Source organism: Strongylocentrotus purpuratus, unplaced genomic scaffold (assembly GCF_000002235.5).
Source record: "Strongylocentrotus purpuratus isolate Spur 01 unplaced genomic scaffold, Spur_5.0 spur5_scaffold_3, whole genome shotgun sequence".
Classification (NCBI taxonomy): Eukaryota; Metazoa; Echinodermata; class Echinoidea; order Camarodonta; family Strongylocentrotidae; genus Strongylocentrotus; species Strongylocentrotus purpuratus.
In genome coordinates, this window is record NW_022145609.1 from 16,046,187 (window position 1) to 16,059,746 (window position 13,560).

General features: G+C 38.3%; 1 protein-coding gene across 1 annotated transcript in view; it reads right to left on the minus strand.

Annotated features, from left to right (window-relative positions):
* LOC593964 (zinc finger protein GLIS3) overlaps window positions 1-13,560 on the minus strand; it is a 47,920-nt gene that overhangs the window by 22,592 nt on the left and 11,768 nt on the right. The window contains exons 2-6 of the mRNA XM_030996320.1: window positions 13,258-13,419; window positions 6,421-6,531; window positions 3,811-3,979; window positions 3,093-3,237; window positions 1,715-1,851 (exon numbers count right to left, since the gene is read on the minus strand). Coding sequence (XP_030852180.1) covers window positions 1,715-1,851; window positions 3,093-3,237; window positions 3,811-3,979; window positions 6,421-6,531; window positions 13,258-13,419 — 724 coding nt within the window. The remainder of the gene's footprint in view (window positions 1-1,714; window positions 1,852-3,092; window positions 3,238-3,810; window positions 3,980-6,420; window positions 6,532-13,257; window positions 13,420-13,560) is intronic.

Sequence of the window (13,560 nt, forward strand, 5' to 3'; positions counted from 1 at the left end):
TTACATCAGTTTTTTCTTCATGTTTTCATGTACATTTTGTTATTCATTCTTTTATTATTTTTTGTTAGGGGGAGGAGGGGGGGGGGGTGGGAACAAATGTTAAAATGTTGGACCTTTTCCCCTACAGTTTGTTAGCTATGGGTACAAATCTAACACTGACTGAACATCACAAAGCACTGGGATAAATCTCTATCATGACAAACCTCTATGAATACAAGGGGGTCATAACCTACCCAAACTATTTTGTGAAGGTAAACCTATGCATATGTATAAGTAAGATACAAGTTCATTTATTCTCAAACAGCACAATGCTTCTCTTTATCTAGTTTTTTTAATACAAAAAAGCACCTGACACTAAAATATTGTCAATGAAAGTTTAACAATGGAGACATCTTTCATTTGTAGGACAGTTACAAAGAGATCTTTGTAAGTTACAGGTGCAGGACATATATGACAGGTAACAAAAAAGGATTCCTCCCCAAAAGCCCCCTCTTCATCTTACTTTCAAGTCGTATTCTCTTCGCACAATGGAATTGTTCGAGCTGCTTTACGATGGTTGATTAACGAGGGGGCAATTTGTCACCTCGTTCAGACATCATTTCATCTTCGTTTTTATGTTCTCTCCTGCAATCCTGAATGTCCTTCGCGCTCGGTTTCATAATCCTTTTGTTAAGGGTATGAAGGGGAGGATGGTTTTATATATTGTCGCGTGTACCGTTCCAGACACGCTCTCTCACTTTGTCGTAAAATGTAAAAAAATCTGGAGGGTCATTTTTCATCTTTCTGTCTTTCGTTGACATGGGATGGCCCCAGGTTTCTGCCGAGACATTTTTTTTCTTCTCCCAGTGGCCTACACTTGGCAACAGTAACAATGGCACTTGCGTTTACATATGTCACAAACTTTGGAGATTCTTTAGAGAAGAATGCACTGTTTAGATTTGTTTTGGTGATGAATCACCAGAATTTCCCGCCTAAGACCATTTTGAAATACACGAAAACTGCAATAAAAGCATCTTGGACAGACATTTGAATTATTTAGGAGTAGTTAGACAATGTAGTTATCTTCAATACTTGATCAGATGAATTTGGGGCTGTAAAAAATGGTAATAAAGTTTGTGGTTTCTGGAATACACAAACGTAGCACATGAAATAATCTGTTGGGACAAGCTGATGTCTGGAAAAAGTGCAACTTCAACTTATCCTGAAATATCTACATATATTACAAACACATTTGTAACTTTGACCATCACTGACTGCTCCAGCCTTAATCACTTTCTTTCTCTCGAGGTCTTTTGACCACTAATATGCTTTGGCCACCACCACCCCTATCACAACCCTTATTCCCAACATCAAAAACTAGGACTACCATGATCACCATGACCATCTATACCATTGGTATAGGAGATAAAGCAATATTATCACTACAACAACCACATAAAATTAATCACTATCACTACCATTATGAGTACAACTACCATTACCATCATCATCACCACGATCACCATCACTACTACCATCATCATCACCACCACAATTATCACCATCACACCTGCCATTATATACCACCAATATCACTGCCACCATCACCATCATCATCAACATCACCTCCACCTCCACCAACGCCAACGCCATCGCCATCACCACCACCACCACCACCACCACCACGCCCACTGCCACACCTACTGCCACACCCTTTCCTACCACTTCTTCTTACCTGGGGAGTGTATTGCAGGGGGTCTTGGTTTGAGGGGAATGTTATTGAAGCCCCCCTGTAGTATCCTCCGAGGGGGCAGGGCAGGGGGGAATGTTCTTCTCGTTGTAAGCATCGGAGGCTGAGAAGGAAATGGTCGCCTGGAGTTTGGAGAAATAGTGGAAGAGCATATTAAACATACAAGAAATATAGTAGTTCTCATACTTACCCTTAAAGGGATCGTTTAACAATCTTAAATCTGAGATGCATGGCCCTACGTGTTATCAGTGTCTCTGATATGGTGTTATATTGAGGCCCTAAAAAAAATTCGCTTCAAAATGATCAAGAAGTGCCTCAAAAAAGTTTAAAAAAACCTTTGAGTGACCGGTTTACCATACTTGTTTTCTCCAATAGACTGAAGTGTTATGAAAACCGTTTGGCAAAGGCAAAATTTGATTTCGATTTTCAATCTAAATATCTTGATAATCAGACAGGCGATCGGCTTGTAAGAGTCATGGGGTTCCTGACTGACCTAAAGGTTTATAATTGTCATTGCAGCATGAGCTAAATCAACAATTTTTTTAAGGAATCTAAGACAAAGTTACTGGATCCCTTTAATCATATCAAAGAGAATAAGATCATATAAATGACATGCAAAAGCAGGGGAAGATCCCAGATTTTCAATGGGGGTGGGGCGTGCAATGCACAATGCCCCAAACTTAAACATTAAAGGTAGCAAATTTTGTAGCTGTCCTGTACATCAATTCAATTTCAAAAGGGGGAGCATGGCTAGATTGTTTCCCAAAATTCTGTACAAACAGTCCTCTTCTGATACTTCTAATATCTTATGATTCTTTCACAATAAGCACGAAATGTCTGCAAGTCATATTCATTTTGCTTAGACTGGTGGCATCTTGTGAAGATGTGCTTGAAGTAAAGTGGATTCTATATGTACTTCCGGCAAAACTTTTAGTAGGTGTAGCAAAAGAGTGCCTAGCTCAGTAGATTATTTTAGGTAGTGCTTGTAATTACATAAATTGCAACAAAAAAAAAACCTATTAAAATATTATGCTGTACATGCAAACAAGGTATATCTAACGATCGAGTACAAAATCTTTAACTTTTCAACTAATTGAAAGTTTGTGTTATACATGCGAAAAGTATTAAAGCCATACAGTACTAGAAGCACTGCCGCATTATCCCCTCTAGTGCCATCTCAGGTGAGCTGTAGCAGAATGACTGCGAAACATGCTGCTTCCTTGGTGCGATTTGATTATTGCATTGAGTCCTATCTGTTGGCAATCTGACCACGAGATGTGCAAGAAATTTTACGCTAGGGGACCAAAGTTTATCCGTTCAGTATCGCTTTAATACGTGGAATAGAATAACATATTCTTCCTACCTTTCTTGTGTTGTGTCTAACGACTGAGTGGTAGGTATGTTGTGGGGACTTCCCTGCATGCTGTGGACAGGGGAAGCATGATTGCTATAGTTTGATGCTCCTGTCGCCGTACCACATCTACTAGAATGTCCGCTGGAGTACATGCCTGAATTTGTGAGAGAAGATAGTTGAGAGACAAGAAAATGATGATTACAGATTTTTCTATGTTCTGGTGGAATAGGAGTGTCACAGTCATAGGCTCAAATCTGGTAATGATGGTTTGAAATCACTACGTTAAATGTAAATAACGGGGAATGTGGTGGTGACGGTTGTGGATAACGATGATAGTATTGTTGTTGAAGCTAATTGTAATAAAGGTGATGATGAGGAGGAAGAGAAGGAGGAGGAAAAGAGAAAGGAGAAGGACAAGGAGAAGGAGGAGGAGGAGATAGAGAAGGGGAAGGAGGGGGAGGGGGGAAGATGGAGATGATGATGATGATGATGATGACGACGACGACGACGACGACGACGGTGGTGGTGGTGGTGGTGAAGGTGCTTGAGGTTCAGGTGGCTTTGTCAATGACAACAATAACAATAACAATGACTGCTAAAAGTTATTTCCATTACAAGATCATCTACTTATAGAGCCACAAGGGCGATAATTCATATATTCTTTTACAGAGTTATATTGCCCTTCTGGCTCAACAGATGAACTGTCATGTCATGATGGAGTACTCACCAGGATACATATCTGAAGAAGTGCCATGCATTGAGGAGTGAGGTGATCTACCTAAACCACTATCACTGAGTTCCAGAGGACTGTCTCCGTGGCTTAGGGGATGGAGGGGTTGAATCGTCAAGCACTCCCCAAGCATGTCACCATGGATGTACTCATCTCTTGTTCGAAGCTACAGAAATATAAGATTGTAATTATTGACAAGGTTAGTAGTGAATAACCAGTACCGGTACTCCTAAATAGAGCAGAATGTTTAGAATAGTATTCAATTGTATCACATTTCATACCAAGGGCCTAAACAACCAAATTCCTACTGAAAGCTAAGACTCCCCCTTTAAGTAGACATCTCATAACGGGCTGCCACTGAGAACAATAAGTGACATTATAACAACTTTGGTATTATGAATCTATTTTGGGATTAGTAAAGTTATTAGTAATGGTATCCATATTTATCTGATTATAAATAAGTGTCATGACATTGCAAAGTCTAAAAAACGTCCTCAAGAACTCAGGGTTGGATACAAGTTTCACTTCATCATGTTTTCTTCAGAATAGTTACTGGCATAACCCAGACAACTTTCTCTCTTAAGTAGCAACCTTCCTGGTAAACATAGCTCAGCATCCTTGGTGCCTGCACTGCTAAACTAGGTCAAGAGATACATACATGCAAGGAACATTAGCTTGTATTCACTTTCAAAGTGAGTACCGAAATATCAACCTGAATGCTTTCAAATATTGGATTTGATAAGAGGTATCCACTTTCAAGACTCTCGGCGGGGTTCAACCCAGAGTGAAAGCTCGCGCAAACTGGTTTCTTCCTCAAGGAGATAATGTGATTTTCACTTCCCGATCCCTTATGTTACACATCCCAAGGACATCTAACTTATTGTGTACCGAAAAAGGTGCTAAGTGGTAATGCGAGGTCGCGACCTCTAAATTGATCAAACTTCCATTTTTTTCTCTCTTCATGTATTTACATTTTGTCTTTTTGTCTGCCAAGATCCCGTTAAGACGAGTGGATCGATGCTGCACGGGAGTCGGTGCATAAATTACCCTTCCGTGCACGGGAGCTCCGTTTTGGATTTTCGAATGGAAGTGGTAGATTTCCTTAGGGTGGGTTTTATATTGAAACAGCATTTAATATCAATGCAAGAATGTCTACTCCAACAGTTAAAATCAAGGCCATTTGAAAGGGGTTATGGCTAGCCAACAAAGCTGCTTTTCTAGGCACCTATGATCATCCCCCCATTCCTCATTTTTATCCAGCAGAGTAGCGATAACCTTATTTTATTCTTTTCACCCTCCACCAAAACAATAACAATTTTCCCAGGGTAAGTAGCTTAGAAGTAACTTGAAACAAAGGAAACTTGGCAAAGATTTCTTTAAGAGCATTTCTGCACACACAGCATTCTGGTTTGTCTTAACATCTACATACCAGCTTTTGCTAAAGATGTGCTACGTACCCCCCTCTAAATGAAATAGTTTACAAATTTCTTAATCTTGCTAGTCTTCTCAGAAAATTATAGGCATAACATATGAAGGGCCCTGATCACCTTTTAATTTAGCATTCTGTTCTCTCTATTCTTCAGCTTCATATTAACTATTAAGCGGCGGAATTAAGGGTGTTATATATATTCTTGTACCCCCATGTTAAATGAAAAGTTCGATCAGGCCGTTCTGGCACTATAGTATGAAGCTGACAAAATTATCTTTCATATCTGCATGCTACCCCCCCCCCCCCACTCTCCTACTCCAGCCTCCAACCTCCATTGAAGTGGATGAAAACTTGTCTACTATATAAAGGTTAGGGACATTTACACCACAAGCAAAAACCCTGGATTTTGTTCTCACATTCTGGGGTTTCATTGAACAGCTCACCCAAAATACCAGAATTAGCGGAAAAAAAACGGCATTAAAAAAAATGAAAATGGCAGTTGAAGGCTTTTTCTGCAGTGTAATTGGGCCTGTTTATCAAGCTTCAACAGATTTTCAACTCTTCTTTATCAACTCTAAAAATAATTTCTGAACAATTTATGTCTTAGCAGGGCACCCAATTATGTTTGTCACGCAAGATGGATTGTTATCAACATTAAATTTAGAAGAGATTATTGTCTTCTGAGAAATTGATCTATATTTTGACACGGTCACACTAGGACCTACAGATCATATTCATATAATCATATTGAATGATAGTTTTGAAGTCCACAAAAAAAGTGCATCAGAAATTTAAAGGAGCAATTGGTATCAAGAATTTTGCCATTTGTAATAAAGATAACCTATAGAAATCTATTCTGAAGAGACAATATTCATTACCAATATAATACTACATTAAAACAAATATTTGGTCAAGATCATCATCCCACGATATCTTGGGCTGGTTTGCAAAATATCCTGCTTTTTGTCCGGTGCGTCTTCACCAGCCCAAAGACTCACACGATTAATGCGCAAACGCTGAGCAAAATATCTCAAGCTAATTTCTCGACCTCGAGCTGATTAAGACGCGATTTGTAACTTTGGGCTTTATATTTCCCAGATCAGAAATAGCGGGCTATTTGGCAATCTGGAGCTGATGAGGACATATTTTATGACATTTGCCGGCATTGTTAGTCTTACCTTTTTTCTTGCTTGTTGCTCCTTTGCAGCGTGAGCTTTGACATGTTTTCTCAGAGAACTGGGATCCGTATATCTCTTCGTACAACCGGGAATTTGACAGGCATAAGGTTTCTAAAAAATGGAAAAGGAAAGAAAAAGTGGAGAACAATGAAATGGATGAAGAGACAAAGATCTCCGCTATGCTTCTATATGGCTTTTGCTCTTTCTGTTTGATGGTCTAAAAAAGATAACAAGTTTCAATAATGTAGATCTATTTGGGAAGATTTACAAACGAATTCGCTACAATCAACAGGTAACAAACAATATTAATTCAGATATCAAATATCTTTTAAAATCCTTTCATCATTTATTGAATATATTTCAGATTGGAACCTTTGAATATTGCTACCCCAATAACCTTCCCTAAATCTACCATCAACTTCACAATAAATTCAGATGCTTTCAACAGCATACAGTGGGGTTTCACCATGGATATACTACCACAAACTGGAGTACATCCTTGGTTTCAGAACTTGGAACAAGGCCTGTGAAACTCATTGGAAAAAGCTGGGCACGTGCCACAAATTGAGATTGATAACTGCTACTTAACCCATTTTATTGGGAGGCAGTGCCAAGATGAGGATAATGATAAAATCAGGAGTCTGATATGTCTACTCTCATTACAAAATACACGTCTTTTTGAGACAACTTTGGAGGAGTATGTGTGTCCTACATTCATATGTATGTGTCCGTTGTTCGTGGGATAATTAAAAGTATGAAGATACACTCACAACATGGTAGCCTGTACCCATACAGAAGAAGAAGAAGAAGGAGAAGAATTTTGGTGGAAATTTGTCCTATGCATAGTGTGTGTTCATTGTTTTGGGGAGAACTTTAGGGGAGAACTTTAGGGGAATTGTGTCCTACCCTTATATTTATTCTTCCTAGAAATCAGACATTTTATTGACTGATTGATTGATTTATTGAATGAATTTATTTAATAACATTAAGCCGACATCAGCGTAAAGAATATGCTTTTCAGCAAGTCAATGAAACAAAAACATGAAACGAATCGTAGAGACATTAAATTGGATATTAATGCTATCTTTAATACTATCACCCCCTGATAAGAGCAATACTTGGAAGGACAATAACTAGCGGTATATAAAAGATATGAGTCAATGCACTTTTGGATCTCAAAAGACGAGATATCATTATCACAGTATTCACCCTTGAGGGACTTGACTTGAAGACCCCTTAACCCTCCCCCTGCCACAAAGCCCTATTATGCCTTTGATGTTGGGTTCTGCACGTTGCACATAATGGTGTCATAATAATGCTGACATGGTTGAAGTTCTGCGTTTCAAAATGGCGCGGTTCTCCGATTGCCCCTTTGCAAATAGTCATTCAATTGTAATAATGTTGTATGCTAGTCAAGGCACACTGATTACAGTGAATTAGTCCATTCAATTCTAGAGAGAAGGTCTATATGAAGAAACGTGACCATTCTTTCATCATGATGGCGATAGATAACGATCTCTTGCACGACGGCTACTTTTTTTCTTTAAGAGAACGATTGGGCGGAGCTTCATTTTCACCATGGCAACAGCAGCTCGCAGACAAGACGAAACATTCGCCTGCATTCACATTGAATCATACGACACCATGGATGGCCGATTTGCCATTGATCTTTATCAGAGCGATAAAAATCGGATCTCTTGTTGGACTATTGTAGAGTTACAATGCCTCGTGCTGCAACAAACAATATCTTGAAAGTCAATATCTTCAAAAAGAATGAATCAAATCTCCACAGTGTGATGCACCTATTGAACTATTTAACAGCAAATCATCGAAACAGATAAATAAATGCATCCCTGTAAAGTTACTTATAGCCTGATGCAATAGAAAACAAAAATCTGTTACAGTTGAAGTGACTGGTTATTGGCAGTGGGACATGGATCATAGTTATAAAAAGAGTATGAACCAAACTAAATATTTGCTAATCATCATGGTGTGATGGATCTCTCCTTCAATTTCACTTCCAGACGAAAGAACTTCTTGATAATGTTTTAAAATCCTTTACATGGTTTTGAAGAATGAAATGACACGAACGCAAATATTTGTCAATTATGTTGGATGACAAGATCTCCGTGAAGAAGACTAAACCTCAATATGTCACTAAACTTTTAGATATAAATATATTACTAAACTAGAGAGTTTTTCAAATCACCTTTGTAGGAGGTATGACTCGCTGTTTTCTCTACCCCATTTTTTCTTTCAAATTTAATGTTTTTAATCTTTATCCACAAAACAGAGTCTGACGTGACAAGAGTCCTTTAACCCAGTTTCTCTTTTAAGACACGTCTTCACTTTGTTTTTCCCTACACTGACATCCAGAGAATCAGTTATGCATAAATTTGCACTTTTCTGAGCAAACTTTGAACCGAACTAGTTTTAAAATGTGATATTTGTGTTTTTCATGCACACTCATGACCATAATAATGATACTTGTGCAATATGGATACTGTCTTTAGGAAAATTAGTTAAACACAGTATGGATTCATTATTCAACTATATACTTACCCAACACAATAACACAAAAATCTGATTGGTTTGCCTTCAACAAAGATTGAATGTAAATTGAGTTGGATAAATACTGAACACAAGTCGCAAAAACTCCAAACACTCATCATCATTCCTCAGCTTCATTGAGAGAATCAAATATTTATGTTTTCATCACAAATCATCGCTCCTTTCATGAATACATCTGTTACCCATCTAAGAACATTTGACCCGGGCTTAGTAATGATGAATTCATCATCCCCGAAATTCAGCCAAATCCGTATTGGTTTCAATTGCATCGGCTAAGTGCCTGCAGATTATTCCCACACAATCCTGAGACCTTAATAGCACGCAGTCACACTTGAACCCAAAAGACTAAACTCTCAAACACTGCAGTTTCAATTTCCTTTCCCAATATCGTTTTTTCTAGAAGTGTACACTTAATTACGACAACAAAAATGTTTCAATACATCTATAACTTGAGTGAAGAAGCATTAGAGTATAACTTCCTGAAAATTTACTATTTAGTAATAGAGCATGTCAAGGGAAAATGGTTAGGTCACTTTCAAATATTATCGAACAACTGTCAGCTTGGTTGAAGATCTACTTTTTTTAAAGGTACACCTTGTAATTTCTTTTCTTTGACTGCTTTTTTTTTTTAAGGAACTAATCATTCAGCTGTTCAATGAAGTACTAAACTCTGCAGAAATCACCAATAAATGCATCAATAAAAATAAAGCTGTGACAAAGTGGTTACCTAGTGGTAACAAAAGCTGTCACATGAGGTTTACAGGTACAAATTGCTTGCCTCTAATGGCACAATTCAATCATTGCAGAGATCAAGAATGAAAGTGCGCTCAGTGCATCCACATTTCTGTTCATATAAATAAACTTGATTGGAAAATCCCCAATCTCTTAGGTCAAATAATGGTAGAAAATGGACAAAATGGAAGAAAATCTCTCACATCATCTGTAACAGATATTTTGATTGGCCAGGTCACAAATTATACCTGTTAAGATTCAAACCAGCCGCTTATGGGTATGGTGAGTTTTTTGGGAGGGGGGGGGGTGGGGGGGAGGTGGGGGGGGAGGTGGCACAAAATGTTGCAAGAAGAGGAAGGGTTCAGCCCATTGCTCTGACCCAATGTTGGTCTGGTCAGAGGTATTACGAGACAATTTTAAATGAAGAAGGCGGGGAGGGGGGAGTTGTCGGACCATTGAAGAAAGACAGCCAATTTAAATAATGACTTTGCCAACATAAAATGTATAAGGTGGGGGAGGGGGGGGGTGTCATATCCCATGCCCCCATCTTGCAATGCATCTGAATCTTGTTCAACAATAGAGATATTACCTTGTGAAGAGTCGCTTTTCATTAATGAGGGAAAGAATATGATAGTCTGCAGAAAAGCTTAGTGAGAAATGTATGTGGGAGGGGGGGGGGGGTAGAGACAATAAGAGGCGCAGACAATGAAACTCAAACCAGGATGAAAGGGAGGGGGGTTCAGGCAGTAACTATCTGACATATAACAGGGTGTGGTGACAGCTAGTAGAGGAATTCAAAACGGTCACCATCTGAAGTCTGAAGGGGCGTGGTGAAGCATTAAAAAAAGGGGTACAAAAGTGACCACCTGCTGAACTAGTCATGGGTGTGACCACTGGGAACTGACCACTAGAACAGGTGAGAGCTTGAACATGTGTCCAGCCAAAACTGACCCAAAGAAATAAGATACAAAAATCCTCACTATAATATAAACTGCAACCAAAATATCAATCATATAAAAAAAGTAAATATTAATATTGGTCATCAATTTTAGCCCGCTACTCAAGATCAATCTGTCTTGTACTATGCCCTGGCAATTTTACAGCTATTGGTTTATGCAATGAGGTAACTTAAATTCCTCTTCTTTCCATCAATAATAAAAGCACATATTTCTCTTGTCTGGATAGTAATACATTTAGGCCTAGTTGGTGATCGCCAGACTTTAATAGTTGAAACTTCTGAGGCTTCAGAAAGTTCTATCGCTGCAAGAAATACTTGAACCCCCCCCCCCCTTTATCATGTCATGACGCAAAATAATTATAATTTTACAGTTATCATCAATATCGAATTCTATAGAATATTCACTATACATGTACATTACTCCTCCACTGCCTTTAAAATTGCGTTTGAAAATAGAATTTGGTCAGCTCACGAGTATGTTATCAACAGGTGCCAACATAAGATGGTATGCTGGTATCTATAGCTTCAAAATTATTCCACCGACTATTCAAAGACATTCAGAAGCATGAGCAGTAGAGGTCTAACAATTTAACTTTATCTCATATTACCTAGCTTTTTAAATAATGAAGATATTACTCCAAGATCATGAGTGCTATGACTTCAACAAGAATTTATTTTGTTCATTGCAGAAAGGAAAGCAGGACTAACGATTCATATCAAGCATTCATATTCACCCATAATATAATGTAATATAAATTGTTTATCTCATTAAAAAACTTGTATAATTTGTTCATCTTCTGATATGAGAAGTACATATACAGTAGTTGATTTAAAAGACAGGTACTGCCACAAAAATGTATGGATTTCTCTTCATTTCAATACAGAAATTAGAGGTCTATTCTGCCACAAAAAGATACAGATTTCTCTTGGTTCCATGAAGAAATGGAGGGTATATTCATCAATCTATTTCAAATGCAAAAAAAGTATTTTAGAGTATTTGGGAGAAGACAGGTGGATGAAATACACATCAGAGTAGGTGTCTGTCTGATGACGGTACTGGATGACGACGTGCAGAAAAGCCAACAGATAATGACAGGAGGATGATTGAGCAACTTTGCACCTGATGAAAAGGGCCATTACTCTAAAGAAAGTTGCAGTCACGTTTCAAAAGCGAGTCAACTTTTCGACTTCTATTTGCCAGATATTTCCATCAAAGAAGACCACTATTTGCACAGCTTCAATTACAAGCTATTAAGCACCTTTAGTGAGGTATCATGCATGGCAAGCGCAAACAGAGGGACACACTTACACCACAGGGGCTCGCTTCGTCTTTTCGGGGGTCATGAAAAGCAAGGCACGACCTACCTAATGGTGACTCTTTTGTCAAATTTTGGTTAATGTTCCTCAAATTTAAACAGTCCTGGTTGAATGCTGGAACAAAGTCAGACAAAAGCAACTGATCCTAATCTTCCTACGTTTCTCTTTCTTTCTTGTTCCTTTGTGCGGGCGCTGACAGATATTCAATCAAATGTAGGTCAAGATCCAATAATGAGCTGGGACAGAGACGAAACGAGGACAGCTAATTCTCCAATATTTCTATCTCTATGAAAAAAATGGCAGAATCTTTAACCTTGACTGCATCTTTTCATTCAAATTTTTCATTTTCTTCTTGGTTTAAAAAAATATTAAAACATGTTAAGTCATGGACCATTGGTTCTCTTTTCACTTACAGATTATACGGCAATAAAGAAACATGGCTAGGTTGCCTTGAAATGCAAACAAGCTGTATAGAGTCATCAAATCTCAACATAAAAAAATAATATAGCTATTGCAAAACAAAAAAATCAGCTATTATGAATGGTACAGAAGATTAAAGAATCAACAGACCCATGGCTTGAAATGAAATAGAGCATGGCAAAAGTTGGGTCAACCAGAATCATGATGTAGGGGGATTATTATACTTTTTAAAAAATTCAATGATTCATTGAAAATATAGAACCAAAGTGGAAATTACAATACCCCCAGGGCAGATAAGAGCTTACGTGGTAAATCTTTTTTTCCTTCTAAAATGCCCCTCTATCCCTTTGAGGACTTTTTTCTTTCAAAGATAGTGACCACCCCTATCATTGTCTTGGCTATACCAGTGGAGTCAATGCAATTTCAAGGTGAATTTTACACAATATCCCTCTTGTCACTCTTCGAACAGGCCCTGCAATTAATAATACATGAGCAATGGCCAGGTATCTGTTTACACCTGGGTGGAGACGGGCAAATATAGATTAACGTCTTTTCAAGGGACGTTAGAGTGTGGGGCTGGGATTTGAACCCTCAATCATTGGATTGTAAGTCAAGTGTATGAACTACTATACCATGACACCCACCTCCATCATGTTCTTACAAATGTTCTTAACGTATCTAGATGAGTTCTCTGATGCTTGGCACGATCAGAGGCATTTCTGAACGCTAAATACTTTAGTGTCGGGCTGGGATTTGAACCCTCAATCATTGTATTGTGAGTCGAGTGAATGAACCACTAGACCATGACACCTAGCTCATGTTCTTACAAATGTTCTTACCGTATCTAGATGAGTTCTCTGATGCTTGGCACGATCAGAGGAATTGCTGAATGCTTTGGAGCATCCCGGATGCTGACAGAGGTATGGTTTTTCACCCGTGTGTGAGCGGAGGTGAATCTTGAGGTTTTCCAGACGGGAGAATGCTTTATTGCAACCTTCAAACTGCGGAAAAAAGAAAAAACAGAGAAGAAAAATAAGAATTACATTTAGCAGGATTACAATATGATACACATTTATCAAACTAAGTTAGAAGGGCATTTGGTAGAAATTATCAATGGAGGACACTTTCATTTCAATTAGAAT